At 36.5% G+C, this 17,925-nt stretch overlaps 2 protein-coding genes and 1 non-coding gene across 6 annotated transcripts; all 3 read left to right on the top strand.

Annotated features, from left to right (window-relative positions):
* Positions 1–359: 359 nt before the first annotated feature.
* LOC110767699 (DNA primase) lies at positions 360–4,806 on the top strand. Of its 4 annotated transcripts, none has more exons than XM_088248104.1 (14): positions 360–509; positions 825–961; positions 1,215–1,387; positions 1,493–1,639; positions 1,742–1,793; positions 1,903–2,077; positions 2,227–2,309; positions 2,588–2,800; positions 2,924–3,043; positions 3,225–3,381; positions 3,466–3,573; positions 3,742–3,807; positions 3,888–4,081; positions 4,340–4,806. In XM_088248104.1, the coding sequence occupies exons 1-14, from the start codon at positions 455–457 to the stop codon at positions 4,376–4,378; spliced, it is 1,719 nt and encodes a 572-aa protein (XP_088104230.1). In that variant the 5' UTR covers positions 360–454; the 3' UTR covers positions 4,379–4,806. The 4 variants fall into 4 exon arrangements, with proteins under 4 accessions (XP_088104230.1, XP_088104229.1, XP_021827011.2 ...); XM_088248103.1 differs by having other exon boundaries at positions 3,888–4,093; positions 4,356–4,806; XM_021971319.2 differs by having other exon boundaries at positions 363–509; positions 4,356–4,806.
* A 6,678-nt stretch (positions 4,807–11,484) lies between these two features.
* TRNAW-CCA (transfer RNA tryptophan (anticodon CCA)) lies at positions 11,485–11,556 on the top strand. Its single transcript has one exon. It is a non-coding gene; the product is annotated as a tRNA-Trp (tRNA).
* Positions 11,557–12,657: 1,101 nt separating this feature from the next.
* LOC110767739 (CBS domain protein with a domain protein (DUF21)) lies at positions 12,658–16,468 on the top strand. The gene is made up of 13 exons (XM_021971369.2): positions 12,658–13,071; positions 13,177–13,253; positions 13,349–13,432; positions 13,530–13,643; positions 13,744–13,830; positions 13,911–14,050; positions 14,134–14,221; positions 14,505–14,578; positions 14,687–14,871; positions 14,958–15,223; positions 15,362–15,408; positions 15,536–15,803; positions 16,021–16,468. The coding sequence occupies exons 1-13, from the start codon at positions 12,891–12,893 to the stop codon at positions 16,075–16,077; spliced, it is 1,668 nt and encodes a 555-aa protein (XP_021827061.1). The 5' UTR covers positions 12,658–12,890; the 3' UTR covers positions 16,078–16,468.
* Positions 16,469–17,925: the final 1,457 nt, after the last annotated feature.

Below are 17,925 nucleotides of genomic sequence, written 5' to 3'. Positions count from 1 at the left end.
ATATTTCATTTTTATTTTCATGTTTTAATTAATTGAATGTGTTGACTCGGAAAAATTTGGGGCCCTTAAATTTTGGGGGCCCTGTGCGGTCGCACAGCTCGCACACCCCATGGGCCGCCTCTAATCACCACCCTAGTGCATCAAGAATAACGCACATAAAATCAAGAAATGATGCAAATTTCTTAAGCAAATAAACAAGTACTTAAGGTTAGTTTTAGTACCAAAACAAAAATAAATACCAACTGACGTGGCCTAAGCGACGGAAACAAACTGGAGCGGGAAAAAAACGGTTCCAATCAAATTATCTATACCTTTCCAAAATTCAAATTGCCGCTCATCTAAAGAAAGTTCAGTATATTGATATTAGATATAACCCAAAATAAAAATAAAATAAAATAAAAAGAACGAAGAAAATTTGTGACGAAGAAGCAAGCAATAGAGTGGAGCAGTGACCATGGACGACGTTGATCGGTTGTTCGAGTGCTTCAAATGCGGCATCTCCCCTCCTCGTAAGCTCTCTCTCTATCTCCTTCTCCACTCTGTTTGGTTACTGAGAATACAAAAGGGAAAACAAAGAAAGCGTATCTCAGGCGCATTTACCAAATTGACAACGCGTTTCGGTTGGAGGCTATGTCGTTGAAAAACGTCAAATTAGGGTTTCGAATTGGAAGACATGCATTGCGAAACATATTATTGAGGAAGATTTGATACTGTTAGTGTCTGATATTCGATTTTTATTTTTATTTTTAGTGTCTGATTTGATACTGTTACTTCCAACGCATATTTGAGTTATTACTCTGGTTTTGAAATTTTGATTTTACAAGAATCTGCTTTGAGGGAAAGAAAGAGAAGCAAAAGCAACTTGAAGCGAAGAAGTAAAACCCAGGAGGTCTCTTCTCCAGGATCAGCAGCAGATCAAACACAGAAAAATGCATCAGAAATACAACTTTCTGCGGAGAAGGTATTTACTCCGAAATGGTGATTTCTTGCCCACTTAACTTGTATTCATGTTATAGTCTTCATTGTTTCTTAGTATGATTTCTTGTGTCTGTGTGTATAATTGTGCTTGAATTCCTCCTTAGTTCAATGAAGTTTGACCTTTTATGTTGTTGATAGCTGAAATGTTCTTTTAGTGCACTTGCCAATTGATATTCACCCTATAATTTTTGTCCTACTGCTTTGCTTACCTAAAATATATATCACTGTTTCTTCAGTCTGGTTCGGGAACTGTTAAAGCAAACAACTTTAACCGTGCAAAGCAGTTTTCTCCAGTTGTATTCTATGGGTCTCCAAATGGGGTGCCTCCTAAAAAACCATCAAGATCTTTGCTGCGATTGTTACGTGAAATACGTGTTGATCTTGCTACACAAAAAAGATTGAGTTCAAGGTATTTGTGTAATTCTTCCTCCTGATTTATCTGCTTCAAGAACTTTTTGTTCTCTTCTTATATTTTTTTAACAATGTTACTTGACCTGGCTTTTTGTTTGTTTAGGAAGGAAGTATGGGCGACATTTCCAAGGCAGGATGAAGCAATGCAGTTTGCCAAAGGGAATGGGAACGTTCATGTTTTTAGTTATCAAGATCACTATAGTGGACAAAGAAGGTTCCTTGTTTCAACTTATGACGACTTCTGGAGAAGGTTGCGCTTTTTTGTGTCCTTTTGGATTATTATACTTGTTCACTGTCTGAAGTTCTATTCTTGATGTACTTGTAATGCTTTTGTTTTGCTTTTTTGTTTCAGGTACAACAATATGAATCCCAAGTTCCGTCACCATTATGAAGTGATTCAGGAGGTCATGAATTTTCTTTCCTTCTCTTCACTAGAAGCACTAAACAAAAATATGGGTACCATATGCAACAAAATTGGGCGTGGTTCCTAAATTTTGAATGTGTTGCTTTCAGGGTTTACCATGCCACCTTTACTTTGACTTGGAGTTCAATAGGAGAGACAATGCAGGCAGAAATGGAGATGAAATGGTTGATGTCTTGATTTCAGTCATTTTCGAAGCCTTACTTGAAAAGTATTCTATTCAAGGAAACAAGGAATGGATATTGGAGCTTGATTCCTCTACTGAAGGTGTGGATCACAATTATTACCCCCCTTATACATGAGGATGCTGTCTTTGAATATTTGTATTATATTGGGTTTTGATTCCTCTATTGAAAATTTCATTAGGAGCTTGCATTTTGAAATTGATTGTCACTTCTGACTATACTTGTATGCAGCAAAGTTCTCTCGTCACCTAATCATTCGCATAGAGAAGACTGCTTTTAAGGACAACTCACATGCAGGTGCATTTGTCACTGAGGTATGACTTGGTGAAGATTACAGAAACTTTTTCTTACTTCCAAATCTAATGGAGTTTGAGATTACTGTAGGTTGTATCCTAGGGGTTTTTTTTCTCAATTAAATTTCCACACATAAATTCAAAACAGAAATCATATTTAAGAAGCAAATTTTCCATAATTTTTAGCCTCTTTTTACTGTGATGAACAGAATCTGCTTCATTTACTATGATTTTTCCTTTTTTTTTCTTTTCCGTGTAGAAATATCAACTATTGTCAGTATGTGATGACATATTATCAGATATGCTCACGGATTTCAAGTGCAAAGGAGATGGATGGAAGATTTGGAAAATTTTTTGTTAGAAAAGATTCAAAGTCTTCGAACTCCGCTAGTCAACTATTTGTGGACACTGCTGTATATACCCGAAATCGTTGCTTTCGTTTAGCTCTATCATCAAAGGCAGGGAAGAATTCAGTGCTTCTACCTACAGGGCGTTTCAAAGCCAAGGACATGGTATGCCACCCTTCTGATTAACATAATATTTTCAACCTGGACTTTTGTTAGTGGTGTTTGGATTTTTTATGCTTTGACTATCGTATGCCTTAATCTTATGATCAAAGTTATGTTGTTCGACAGCAATCTGAGGAGGAGATGTTCATGGCATCCTTGATCTGCAATTTGGATGTTGATTGTGAGAAGCTTCTAGTATGCAAAACAGATCTTGATTGTATAAAGACTCTGCATTTTGATACAGAGGTAATTCGGATTTCATAACTGTTCCATGCTTTTTGATTTGATGCTGACAGATATAAGATACTAAATCTTATTGATATTATGTGGTTAGTTTGAGGACAAACTATTGGTATTCTTAGAGCATTCTTCTACCTTCGGTATTGGCAATAGGTCATTTAACTATACCAATTCCTTGTTTTTCCAGGTAAACCATAACTTTGGAAAATGTCACCGTTGGCCCCAAGAATTTGCGTTGAATGGTGGCACAACTGATGTTTCAGCAACGTACTTCCTTGGGAAATCTCCATTCCCAGCTTTGGATGCATTTATAGTGTCTGTTGCTACCGTAGGAAATGTATCAGGTGGTATCTTGTAGCCTGCATCAGAAACGTTTGTTATTATTATTATTTTTTTGTCATTTTGTAAATAACTTGCTGCTATTCTAGGTAAAATTCGTAGCTGGTACTGGTTCTCAGAGTTTGGACACATGGTCTACAGCATGTCAAGAAACAGATACTGTGAGCGAATCGGCAGACAGCATAAAAGCAATCATGGTAAAAATCTTATATGTTGTTGCATTTCTTAGTCTGTGTATGTCTGCGTGTACATGTTGAAGTGTTTTTCAGATTACACTCTCAGCTGCATTCTGTCTGGCACTTCCCCTACCCCACTCTTTCTTATATGTAAGACAAACTTGCTAATAGGCGTAATCATTCTATCAGTGATATACATTGCTGACCTCAGAAGGGCGGCTTATTATCAGAAATGTCATGATCCTGACTGTAGAGGTGAGGAAATATTTTACCTATTTTTCAATCTCTTTTAATCAATAACTGACCAATTTCAACTCACATATGGATGGCATCAGGTTATCGTTCTCCCTCGCGTCCAATTCCATTGGATATCATCCCTGAAATGGTGCATGAATATCGAAATGATCATGAATGTGTTCCTTATGGGGATGAGAACATGACTAGCAGCTGCATTACAGATTCATGGTGGCTTGAAGCCATAAGAGTTGCAGATGATGTTGAAAATAAGAAGATAGACATCAGCAATATGGTGAGACTATGTGTACGTGCATCCAAAGTTTTTCTCTTGCTATCTCTTTGCTGTTTAATAAATTTGGCTCTGTGGCTGAGCCACACAACAGGAACTAGCTTTCTCTCTCCACCTCTGTTGGATTCAAAACTAGGACATGAGAAACCTTTCATTTTTCATTTTGCCATATCATATTCTTTCAACGCCATGTTTGCACCATCGCCTACAATGAAATGCATCCAATCTTTACTCATTTTCCTGAACTCTGATTTGTCCTAGTTTCTTCCGCAAATAGGAAAACATCGATTCAGAAGATGACAACTGGTGGATGGCTGTGGAAAAAACTGCATCCCAAGCTGAACTAGCGCACTTCAACTGATTCAAGGTCTAATATATATTGGCTGGTAATCCTTCCAGCTTTGGCCTGGCCTGCTGACCGATACTTACAATGTCGAAGTAAATGATTCATCATACAAACAAAAAGGCCTGGTTCTGCATCATCCTGTCATAGTAGAGGAGAGCAACGCCAGTCTAATTTACATATATGCCTGTGCTGTTCAAACTGCATGTGTAATTATGGTCAGACGGAGAAGTCTAGATTAGCCTCTTCTTTTCTTTTCTTTTTTCTTACACACTGTATAAATGAACGAATTGTTATTATTTATGCAAGGTCTTAGTCCACTGGTGCCTTCCCCCAAGTTCTGAATGTAATAATATAAACAAGGCAGAATGCCCAATTCGCACTAGCACTAGTCTTTTATTCTAGGCAAGTACTACTACTAAGAAGTCAGAATAGTAACTACTAAGAAGAAAACCTGCACGACCATTTGCAGAGGATGCTGCAAGTAATTGAGCTTCATGGCCTGGATGATTCGTATACTTTGATCCAATACTGACTTCAAGTCTGTGACATAATCACTTATTGGTAATTCTAACTGCGAGAAATGTGCTTGAATGCAGAATTCATGCATGGTAAGAGAATAAAACGATGAGAGAACTAAAAAGGAAAACGACATGAAGTTTTTATTTGAAAAACATATAGTTGAAGACAACTCTGACCTGAAATAGCATATTGACTTTGACATGTGGATCACCTAAGCGGTCCTTATCCACTTTATATCAAACTCAGGTTCAGTATTGTCCAAGCCATAGTAAGCTGGATTAAACATTTGTAGAAAACTATGCTCATGTATGGTTTTGTACTACGGACACAAATTAATAAAAACCAAAGGCTTTTAACTTGTGTCTTCACCACATTTAAGTACAAGAGGATCATTGTCACAACAGAAATGCAAATGATAGGCGTTTTGAACTTTAACAGCCAAAAAAAGATAGGCGTAGAGTATTGAAAAAATAAAAAGGAAAATGCTTTATTGATTAGATATAGGACTGCAAGACTTCATCCATTGACTTTATTAGATTTTCTGATATTCAAAACCCCAAACAACCTTATTCCTAGTATTAATATTTGAGGCAAATATTCAGAAAGTAATATGATTTGTGTTTATTGATTGTTAGGCTGGCGGATTGTGATGCACATTTACTCCCATCTTTCTTGTAGAATATGAGCAACTGTTGATTATAAAGGGAGAAAAGCATGTAATCTGATTCACATATTTCTTTCTTTCCATTTTTTATTCTATATAGTCATGTGTGACCAAAACCATCATTTGCAATATATTTGTTTTCCCATCATAATATTCTGTTCCCTGCAAGAGAATCAACACTTACGTAAATTTGTCCTGAAGAACAGCTGCTGCAATATACTCCTGCTAGAAACCTTTGTAAATATAGGAACCAAATGAAAAAGATACAGCACAAATTTTGCCTTACCTTAATAATGAACAGATGATGACCTGGAAGGTTTACACCCCATGCCAATGTGCTGGTACAAACCAATACCTATAATTTAATACATATGCCTAATCAGTATATCGATTAAGAAAATGATCCTTTTATATTCTCTTTTCCTAATGTGTTTTTCAGGAAAGACTCATGCTTACTGAGGTAAAACAGAAATGCCTGAATCTTGTTGTTTGCAAAAAGCTCCTCAACTAGAGATCTATCTTTGTCATTCAGACCGGCATGGTGTAATCCAATGCCAAACTGCAAGGTGTGCCTCAGGTTAAAGAACCATCTGCTGGGCTTCTTCTGGCATACTAATAAACTGCCTTGGATGTTATCTGACGTTGCCAACTTCAATAACAAAAAAAGCACAAATAAAAAATCGAATCAACACAGGATCCAAAACCGAAGAAAAAAAATCAGAGCTTGAGTTGAGAGAGAGTATTTGAATTTTGAAGATTGGACTGCGAGTGCAAGCTTCGTGTTCCTTTCTCTGTCTCTTCATTTCACCACCACATTCCTGTGCGAGTACAAGCTTCGTCTTTCTTCATTTGGAAAAAAAAAAAAAAAAAAGGACGCCCAGACCCGCCCAGGCCGCCTAGGGGCCGCCTAGAACCGCCCAGGCCGCCTAGTGGCCGCCTAGAACCGCCCAGGCCGCCTAGGGGCCACCTAGAACTGCCCAGGCCGCCTAGATCCGCCTAGGCGCCGCCTAGATCAACCCAGGCCGCCTAACTCCCTTATAGCATCAGAGTTGTTATCTTACTGGAGATTTCAATATCTGAATGACATTTGATGGTTTTCATAGAGAGAGTCCAGTCCAATCCAATCAACGCAGCAGCCGAAACGAAAGAAAAAAAATCGAAGCTTGAGTTGAGTGAGAGAGAGGCTCAAGACCGAGTCTTTGAAGCTTTTAAGCGAAATGGCTGTGTGACTGCGAGTGCAAGCTTCAAGATTGTTTCGAATGAATTTAAAGAGCATAGCCGAGCGGCTATACCTTTAAAATTTTCGGATATATTCAAAGAGTGTCGCCGCACGGCTATACCTTTAAAATAATATATTTAAATAGTATAGCCGTTCGGCTATACGCTTTAAATATGCAATTTTGTCATGTTATTTTAGGGTTTAGGGCTAAAATACCACTTTTGCTAATTAGGATAGAATTATTTATTTTATTATTTTATTTATACCAATGATATTGGGGAATGAGAATTTAAATTCTTTCAAATACCTCTACAACCCTGCTCTTCTGCTATGAGATATATCAGTTTGCGTTGTATTCTCTGCAAATGAAAAATTGGATACAAAACAGTCTAATGAGACAACGAAGAAAAGAGTTTTGAAATAAATTTGAAGATTTACAACCAAATTCCATTAGGTTACGTGTCACATGTAAAATAAGATGCCTTATCCACAACACTTTAAGCTCTGCTTATTGCTCAAGTTTTGCCAATTGAAGTTGAAAACTTTGCATGCAACTTTGCATCTAGAAAAATGTGTGACCAATTTATTAATAAATAAAAATTAAAAAAAAAACTCAAAAGCATTGTTAATCACCAGATCAAGTTTAACTCAAGCTTCTTACTATTCTCTACGGCAAAAAATTTAAATATGAAATATAAAAGAAAAGAACACACTCCAACAAAGAGATTACAGCAAACCAAATTGTCATGAACTTACGTCTGCTCTCTCTCTCTCTAGACCCTTCTCGTGGATATATGTACTATACCCATACGGTACCTGAAGAGCACATCAAAAGACAAAAATATTGAACAAGAGCAGTAATTAAAGATCAACACCGAGGTTAAAAAATGAGTAGCGGAAACTTTTGAAATGGGAGGAAAACATCCATTACAAAGAGTGGCATCAAATCAACACCAAAGTTTGTCATTGTATCATTCTCCAACTTCCTTTCGGCAAATTCCTCTAGGAAGTTCTTTTGTATAATGTCGTTAAGTGTCACATTGGCAAAAACAAAAAGAAGATATTGAAGGTAGACAACAGAACTGAAGCAAACAATCTTGGTAAACTCTAAAAGCTATAACACTAATTAAGCACAAAAAATTAGCAAACACATATCATGCTGACAAACCTAAAATATATGCCTAACATTGAATGCATGATGGAAATTAAAGTTTGAATGGCCCCAAAATGATTTCCTAAATTCATATTTATAGATTAGTAATTTCATATTACCTGGATTTTTTTTATTTCCAAAATCTAGAACCACAAATCCACTAATTGTTATACTCTGTAAAAGTGAGAATGCCAAACTCAATCTATAATAGATAATCGGTGAATAAATCATTCGTACAAAATCATAGCGGGTGACCAACCTATGTCTTAACCAGCCTAAATGGACCTTTGATTTCCAGAATAAATGGACCTCAAGTTACATTTGATCAAATAGGGTTAGTCTTTCAATTCAGAGATCCATAAGTAACTTCAATGAAGTACACAAATTACTCAAGGAAATAAGATGCAATTAAGTACACAAATTCTACAATACTCAAAGCATCAGATCAATCTTTTGCATTTTCTAGTATGTAAAACAAAAACATGATTTCTCTCTCTCTCTTTTCTCTTGTTTAATTAATTTTAATAATTTTATTTTAGATTTAAAATAGCTGTGACCATCTTTGTTTGCAAACTTTGTGCACAAAGTTCTACCTTTTAAAGTAAAACCTTGTGCAAAAAGTAAAACTTTGAGCACAAAGTCTACAAACAAAAATGATAACAGCAATTTCAAATCTAAAATATAAATATTAAAATTAGTTAAATAAAAAGAAGAGAGAAAATATAAAGAAAAAAGGGAGAAAAGTCATGGTTTTGAGAAGGTGTAATTTTAACTGACAAAAAGAAATATTAAGAGATTTACATGCCTAATTTGACATTCAAAAAAATCTCAACTAAAGTTCTTTTAAGAATACCCAACTTAGGAATTTCATAACTAGCCCAATTGGACTAAAACTTTACAAGCCCAAAGAGGGTGAAGGTATTTATATAGCTTGAAACACCTGAAGTTTATTCTTGCAGTCGATGTGGGACTCCAAGCAAAAATAGGACTGAACCTTCTCTCTCTACTCTTTTCTTGATTTCTACTTGGCTTCTTGTTGAAAAATAATGTCCATTTGTGTTCTACACAGTTTTTGAAGAATCATGAATACAAGAATGATTCTAGAGTTGTGGAGAACATACTATGTTGGCTAGACAAAGAGAGTTGAAGTTGGAAGAACTCTCTAGAGCAAGAACACTCATGTTGCTAGACTATGGCGGTGGAGCATGATGGCTAAACAATAGCCACAATAATAATATTGTATAATATAGAATATTCTAGATGAAGCCACACGTTTGTGATGTCAGTGGACTTGGTGATGTCGACAAAGAATGCTTATAAATAGGCATGCAATGCAACAAAGCAAAGTGGAGTCATCCACCAACTCCCAATCTATGTGGAAGTAAACAAGCCAACTCCCAAACTAATGGAGGCAAAAGCTATTCAAATAAAGCTATGTTGAGGAGCCAATAAGCTCACCAATATAAGTAAAGGGCCACATAGCTCAAACTATTCTAAATCAAGTGTGGTGGTCAATAAGCCAATAAGCCAATAAGCTAAAAATGAGGCCAATTAGCCTACACTAAGCTATGCACTATTCTCCTCCAATCTAATAAAATCACTTTGTTCAACTATTGTCCTATTATTCTAAACTCCTTCACACATAAACCAACAATGATATCAAAGCAACACACATCACACCTACTAAATTCTAACACTCCTCCATCACTCACCCCATAACAATATTGAATATTCTATAAAGAGCTAAATAACCAAACAAATTATGGAAGGTCTTGGTCCGCAGTCCACTGCTTCCTTCCCCCAAGTCCTAAGCAAAGGAATATTTCTATCGAGCTTACATTTGCCTCTTTCTCTCTCTATTCCCTCACAGCAAAACCTCCCAAACTCTCAAGTCTCTTATCAATGGCTTCTGCCACCATAACATTCCCAATCGTCATCACCACTGAGTCTCTAGACTCCCTCCTCTCTCACCAAACTCTGATAAATAATTTCCAAGCTTCACTTCCCACAGTCAATTATCTGAAGAAGCCTTTGGTGACTAGCGGGTAACAACTTGCCATCTTTCAAATTATGGATCGAGGTAAGTTTTATCAAACAAATTGTTCTAGGTGTTACTTTTATTATTTAAGTTTTTAGAGTTTTGCATTATTTTTTTCCTTCATATATGCTGGATAAAATTTTCTAATTTTCCATAGAATCTAATTGTGTGATTGAGTCTTGTATTGTGCAGGTTGATACTGCAAAATCTGTGGTAGAACCTAGCCCTCCCGTTTGGTTTTGAAGGTGTTTTCTTTGCCTGCTTGTGGTCCTTAATTTCTATGTATGTATTTCATAAAACCGTCATCGACATTCCTCATTTTTGTCTTTCAGATTGGGCAGAGTTGCCTATTGACGTTTTGGGTTCAATTTTAGAGAGAGTGATATCAGTATCAGACTATTCGCAATTCAGTATGGTGTGTAAGTCATGGCATTGTATAGCTGAGGATAATACGCCGAGATATCATGATAGGTTGTCAAGTGTTCCAATGCTATTGATTCCTACTGGCAAAAATGGTATATGGAGGTTATATAATGTCATGGATGACAAGCTCCTTAGTCTGCAATTAGATATTTCAACCAAGCGATTTTGTGGGTCTTCAAAGGGATGGTTAATTGGCTTTCATGAGACTCAATAAAGATGTTAAACCGATGATTCCACGTTTTATACCACAAGACTTCTACATGAAGATATACCTCGTGAATTTAGATGAGAAAAAATTTCTTATGGTTAAAAGGTATATCGATCATGATTTTGATAAGTGTACGTGGATTGAGAAGAAAAGCTTGGGTGATTTTGCTCTCCTTTTGGGTGATAACACTTCAATAGCTGTGTTAACTTCAAATATTTCAGGATGTCAACAAGATTGCATATACTTCAACTATGATTTCGAGCGTATGATAGACCTCATGATTTTGGTGTGTATGACCTCAAAACTCGCACATTTAATTATCGGCCTTATAGCAAGTTTGTTATGAGCATGATGAAGAAAAGCTTTTGACCTCCAATCTGGTTTGTGCCGAATTTGCAAATGTAAAAAGCTTGTTCTATTTCTTTTTAGTTTATTTCTTCTTACTATGTAACTTCAAGCTTTCTAAGACAGTTATTTCTTTAAACATTTGATATTTAGTATATTTTTTTGCGTAATTGTGTTGATGAGTTCTGTGAATGGACACAGATATTATTGAAGTGTTCTAAAAAGGGTATTTAAATTAAATCTTACTGTGAACTTCAACTATTAATTTGGTGGGTCATAAGAATGTCCTACAAGGACTTCACCCGCCACCAACCAAGGATTTCACTATTCACACACTCTCAAATAGTTTTTTGTGTTTTTTATTTGTGGACATCATTCTCAAATTGTTTTTAGATATATAGGCCCAATGGTAATACCTGCCAACTCAGATACCTCTCTCTACCTTTGACAATGTTAATTTATATATTTTACACTGACGTAAGATCACAAGTGGATCCGTGGCGCAATGGTAGCGCGTCTGACTCCAGATCAGAAGGTTGCGTGTTCGATTCACGTCGGGTTCAATTCCCCCACTTAATATTTTTTTGGTGGTTTTTTTTAATTTAAAACTCCCCTAACGATGTAACTCAAAAGAAAATAAAAAGAAGAATTAATATGTGAAACATGCCCTTGCGTGTTTGATCTGTAATTACTACTCTGGTCCTTCTCAACCACTGCATGAGTGATTAGGTAATTTTTGATGCATTGACTTAGCATGATGCATGGCATATGATCTGAGCAGATAGCTATCAAATGATAAGGGGTGACACTGATATGTTTTTGTAATGTTTCTGCAGATGTTGGTTTGTTTGATTCACCAAGTTGCATTAATTCTATTCTATGAAAACTGGTAGAAATTGGTTTCAATTACTTGATGTGAACTGGTGGGCATGACTAGGTTGAAGTTAAGACCCTCCTCCTGTTTAATTTAATATTAAACCTACTACATCACTTTCCCATAACCATTTGATCATGTTTAATGTGTTTTTTTATATAATACAAGTAATATTGAGCGAGGGAGAATTCAAATATTGGACGTCGGGTGCAAGAGCAATTGTTCTTAACATGTTTTAATTGAATGCCAGAGGGGACCATACTTGCCTAATGGAGCTGTTATTTCCTTGAACTACCATGCTAGTCAAAAATCATTTTTCTATCTAGCAAATAGATATTAGATAGTCTCTCACCTAATTTCTAGTTGTTTTATGATATCAATCGCAGAACTGTCTTATTATTAGTGAGGCTTTGGTGGAATCATTGCTTTTTTGGGTTCCACAATTGAAATTTAAAAATAAAAAATGAAGGTTCCTTTCGGTGGTTGGATGTAGTGAAGTTGAAGACCAGATACTAACTTCCCCAGTTATTTACGTTCTTCCATGCATGACAGTTAAGAGCTATCTGATGCAGGCTCGCAGAAATAAATTTGGTGAACTACAACCAAAAGCCTCTCACATTGTCACAATCAAATGAAGCCTCCGATGACTTTGGCTTCCTTTTTTTCCTATCTGTCCCTTTGTCATTTTTCCAATTAAAAGTGGATATTCTGTGTCTTTATTCCAGCTATAAACTTTAGTTACATTTTAATTATCTTCTTTGCGTAGAATCTATAAAGGCGGAGGTGTTCGGCAGTAGGGACTTGGATTTGGACAGAAGACTGTAACCTAGATCTTCATTTCTCCTTCAACATGTTCTGATTGTCTTTGTCCACTATTCATAACAGTTTTTATTATTTGTTTTGTTGTTTGTATAATGAGCAATACTAGCGAGCTAGTTGTGTATAAATATAAAGGCAGGCAACCCTTCTCTTTGATCAATACATAACAGTAGTAGTTTGTTGCATAACATCACTAGTATAACAATGAGAGAGGACGACATCTTTTGTTGTCAGACTGATTTCTGGGTGTTTATAGTCATATGTTTGGTGCTTGTGTCATTTGCTGGTATTGCATCAGGCCTTGCTTTAGGGCTCTTGTCCTTCAGCCAAGTTGATCTTGAGGTCCTCATCAAGTCTGGTCAGCCCCAAGACCAGAAAAATGCAGGTTGCTGCTACAGCTACTCGAATTTCGCTACATGTTCTGTAATTACTATCATTTTATAAGCCTAATAGCTATGTCTTTTTCTGTCCATTTCTTATAAATTTGCAGCAAAGATTCTGCCGCTTGTTAAGAATGAGCATCTACTTTTATGTACTCTCCTTATAGGCAAATCACTGGCAATGGAGGTATGCCGCTACGATATATATAAATTGTAAACTATATTTATGCAAGTTTGTATGTTCTGAAGCAAATTAAGTGATCTATTGTGTTCTTCTACAAGGCACTTCCCATTTTCCTGGACTCAATTCTCCCAGTTTGGGCTGCAATTCTTGTGTCAGTCACCCTTGTACTTGCATTTGCGGAGGTAAATTTGTTTTACCAGCAATGCACTTTGATTTTTGTTTTGCCTGAACTTGCAATTTGAGATCTTATTATTCTTTATACTTCCTTTTTTCTGTTAGATCATTCCTCAAGCTGTATGTTCTCGATATGGACTAAGTCTTGGTGCAAAAATGTCTCACTTGGTACGGTTGCTTATGGTGGTCTTCTTCCCTCTATCATACCCTTTCAGTAAGGTAATACATCTTCAATCTATGGACCTTAGAGATACCATGTTCAATATATGTACCTTAGAGATTAAGACTTATTTGTATTTTGGAATTTTGACCATGCCAGCTGTTGGATTGCCTCCTTGGCAAAGGGCATTCGGCACTCTTAAGACGAGCAGAACTGAAAACATTGGTGGATCTGCATGCCAATGAGGTGAGGTTTCCTCTGTCTTCTTACTCTGTTGGTTCATGACAGTGTCAAAGTCTAAATTGTGTGATCATGTTCATCACTAGGCAGGGAAAGGTGGAGAGTTGTCGCATCATGAGACTACAATTATTTGTGGTGCTCTAGATCTTACTCTGAAGACTGCTGAAGATGCAATGACTCCCATATCTGAAACTTTTTCCCTTGACATAAACTCCAAACTTGACATGTACGTCCGTTCATCAACCGAATCTGTACATACTATTTACTTCTGGTTTCTATGTGACCTTTATATGTACATCCTTACCTTAGGCATACACTTGGTTTGATAATGAGCAAAGGCCACAGCCGCATACCTATATATTCTGGAAGCCGAACAAACATTATTGGCCTCATTCTGGTAAGCAACTCAGCAACTTTAATTTGTTTATTAGTCAGTTCATCCGCACAGTTGATCTTCATATTGATTGATTTGCTCCTAAGGTCTGGGTGGAAGAATTGGGGCTTGTATATAATAAGTCTTTGAACAAGTCCCTCTTCTTTATTTTCCTTGTTTCCATAAAAAGTTCCAGGTTTCATTGTTTACTATTTCCTTATCTAAATTAAGCAACCTTTTTGGTCTCATGTATCGACTACTTGTTTCTCTTTTGGAATATATATATATATATATATTTTTATATTAGGCAAAGAATTTGATCTTCAGCCGGCCGGAAGATGAAACCCCAATAAAATACTTGACTATCAGGAGAATTCCAAGGTAGGTATGCGTGCTCCCTTATGGCATCTCTGCAATTGTCTTGACATGTTTTTCTAGCATTGTTGTTTTTCTCTATAGGGGCATAACTCTGTCCATAATCTGTAACAGGGTTTATGACAGTTGGCCTTTATATGATATACTGCATCAGTTCCAGAAAGGTCATAGTCATATGGTTGCTGTGGTGAAGAGTAAGAAGGATGTTAATGGAGAAAAGGAGAACAAGGATTGCAAGCCTAGCTTTCTAGAGACACAGACTAATTCAAGGTTACATTCAACACTAGCAGAGAGTAAAGGTAATGTTACATTACCAAAAATCAAGTTTTAAGGCAAACTGTTGTAGGCTCATAGCATTCAGGGTTTTTTGTACTTGATATTACAGGTTTAAATTCTCGAAATGATCAGAATTATCGTCTGAGTTTCTCCATGGACACATCCCCTCTATATTCTACTGAAACTGAATACTGTACTCCGACGTCAAAGCATGTCATGGAGCAAGACGAAGAATCACAGACACAAAGTAATAGACATAAGCAAGGAAAAGGTAGAAATACATCATCTGGAAATTTAGAATCTCTTCAAAGTAGCATGGATGAGGAGGTAATTGGTATCATAACAATGGAGGATGTTATGGAGGAACTGCTACAGGTATCAAGTTATAGTGACCAAGTTACTTGTGAAAAATTCAATTTGATCCATCAGTTTGAGATAACCATTTTCCCTAAACCCTATACCATTTCCATTTATGAAAATTAAGCTAATTACTCCTTTTATTCTGTCTTGCAGGAAGATATACTGGATGAAACAGATAATTATGTCGATGTCCACAACAAGTGAGCAGTGCCCGAATTTTATTTTTTATGTTTCTCTTCTCTGTAAACTTCAAAGTCAACACTTTCAGTGTATATATATAATATATTTTATATTAACAAATAATTACTTTGTTTCTGTTTGTTCCAGAATCAAAATCAACCTGCTACCATATTCAAGAAGATCATCACCCTCAAAATCTCCAAGAAAATCTGCATCTCATATTTATTGGAGAACTCCAGAGCCATCTCCACTATCTTCATACAGCACTCCCATACTCCGATCACCCACTTCCCCATACATTCAACCTCCCATCTTCATAAGACCTCGTCTGTATGCTTCCCCTGCAAAATCAATACTAGGTACTTCTCCAACTGGATCTGCAGGCCCTCTTTGCAGCTCACCGTCCTCACATCGAGTATGTATTTGCATATATGGCTAAACTTTATGTTAATTAACTAAGCATAAGTAGGATTAGCAGCATATAATATGATAATTTGTTAATATGTTATGGAAGTGTTTCAACTGGAGCTAGCTATACACATTACAACATATGTGGTATATACAGTTTGCTATAGCTTTTACTTTTGTTACCGACATGCATCTCGCTTATGTCGAAGTTTGGATCTTGACAGGCCTCAAGAAAGTCGAATGAGAAGCTTTCCGGTGACCATATAGCTTCGACTCACTGAGTTAAGTTAACGGACGTTACCACTGTTTTGATTAGATTGAGTGGAAGGACACCATTACAATAATATCTTGAATTGCAGCATGTCACTCAATTTACAATAAGACTAGAGGTACCAACTCTTTGTATATATGTATAGCTTGTCTTGTAAGTTGTATTCCTTTCCAATGTTCAAAATAGGGAGGGATGAAAGTTGAAACTGTTGAAGAATACATAGAGTCCACTCCTAATAACATCGAGGTCTTTTGTATAAAATCACACACCTGCTAAACAGGTGGTTAAGTTAGGGACAATATCGATGTTACTAGTAATGGGTCAAGGGTCCGTCCCTCTAAAATTTTAATATGGTATTAGAGCGGGTCGGTTGACTGGGCCCGATTAAACCCAAATCAAACAAAATCCCCAATTTGAATCAAAATCAAACAAACCCCAAATATGGCTCATTAAAAAGTGGTCCCATTTCCTATCAACATTTTTATTACGTACTAGTATTTCTACCATTGTAGAGGTTCTTTATTACACACCCTCTGATGGGGAGAAACTTACCTATATCCCATGTTTAATGCACATTTCTTTTTATCTCATCACACTCTCGTCCCATTATGTGATGAGAGATAGAGAGAACAAAGTAAGAAACATGTGACAATAAAGTTTTACTCCCCTATGATGACTGGTGAGTTAGTGATGACATGGATCAGGACCTCCAGGAATCAATCGCTTTGACTCATTCTAACTTTTGCTTATCTTTTCACTTGTGTGCTTTGACTTGATCATGTTCCGCAATTTGTTTGTTTTTTCATTTCCTGATCGAATATCATATACTTGCTTACAATTTTCGACCAATGTGGGAATCGACCGGGTTATTAAGACCCTCCTCTCCTTTATCCCTGAGAGTAGTCAAACCTTAAAGTTGAAAAGAAAAACAACATTAACAATGCAGTAAGAAAAACCCTCAAACTAGACATTGATCTCTCTCCTGCTAAGAACAGAAAGTCGATAGTCTTGTAGCTAAAGACTGGAAGCTAGGAGGAAGAACCATACTAGTAGTACTATATATAGCAATCAGAAAGTCATATTTTATCCTTGTATCATTGGTGGGAGGGACCCACATGCATGACCCTCACAAATTGATCTCCTTTTCTTGCAAGTGCTTCTATATGTAATCTGGCATATACAACCACAGACGACGCATTTTCAGAGATTTATTTCCGAGTTTTCATGGACCATGCATCTGCATGCATATATAACAGAGATCATTTGCTAATTAACTTTGGGTTTTTGATTAATTTCACCACCATAACAGAGATCATTTGCTTTCATAATATTTTTTTTTTAGCACAAGCAATTGGGAAGGGGAGCATTTTTGCTCACCACTTTAACTATAGGTGTACCCTCACCACCATCCTCAATATTTGACACGTGTTCATAGGTATAATCATGATTCCATAAATACAAAGCAAAAGTTAACTATGGTTATGCCTATGGACACATGTCAAGCATTGAGGATGGCGGTGAGAGTACACCTATAGTTAAAGTGGTGAGCAAAAATGCACCCATTGAGAAAGGGTGCTTTACACAAATATTCATTAGGTACTTGAGGATTCCGAACCCGCATTAACCTTTCAGAATTTTTGATACATATAATATTATTTTGACACATGTGATATCATGATTACAAGTCTGCCTAGCCCACAGAAAAGGGAAAAGTAACAGGCAGGGCCAAGCCCACAAAAAAGAATTTTCCATCTCTAGATAACTTAAGTTTACCCCCAGGCCCACCCTCTCACCCCTTATAAAGTCCTCATTCAAGCCCAATTTAGAATTGTTTGCTGTGCAATTATAAGATAGGCCC

This window comes from Prunus avium, chromosome 2 (genome assembly GCF_965620075.1).
Source record: "Prunus avium chromosome 2, drPruAviu1.hap1.1, whole genome shotgun sequence".
NCBI lineage: Eukaryota > Viridiplantae > Streptophyta > Magnoliopsida > Rosales > Rosaceae > Prunus > Prunus avium.
Note: the sequence above shows the minus strand (reverse complement) of the source record. Positions and strands in the feature narration are given on the sequence as shown.

Coding starts and splice junctions, on each gene's coding strand:
- LOC110767739 (XM_021971369.2), top strand. CDS start 12,891: ATGAGAGAGGACGACATCTTTTGTTGTCAGACTGATTTCTGGGTGTTT. Junction 14,222..14,504: donor ACATTATTGGCCTCATTCTG/GTAAGCAACTCA, acceptor TTTTTATATTAG/GCAAAGAATTTGATCTTCAG. Junction 14,579..14,686: donor ACTATCAGGAGAATTCCAAG/GTAGGTATGCGT, acceptor AATCTGTAACAG/GGTTTATGACAGTTGGCCTT.
- LOC110767699 (XM_088248103.1), top strand. CDS start 455: ATGGACGACGTTGATCGGTTGTTCGAGTGCTTCAAATGCGGCATCTCC. Junction 2,310..2,587: donor CAGGTGCATTTGTCACTGAG/GTATGACTTGGT, acceptor ACATATTATCAG/ATATGCTCACGGATTTCAAG. Junction 3,574..3,741: donor ACAGCATAAAAGCAATCATG/GTAAAAATCTTA, acceptor TCATTCTATCAG/TGATATACATTGCTGACCTC.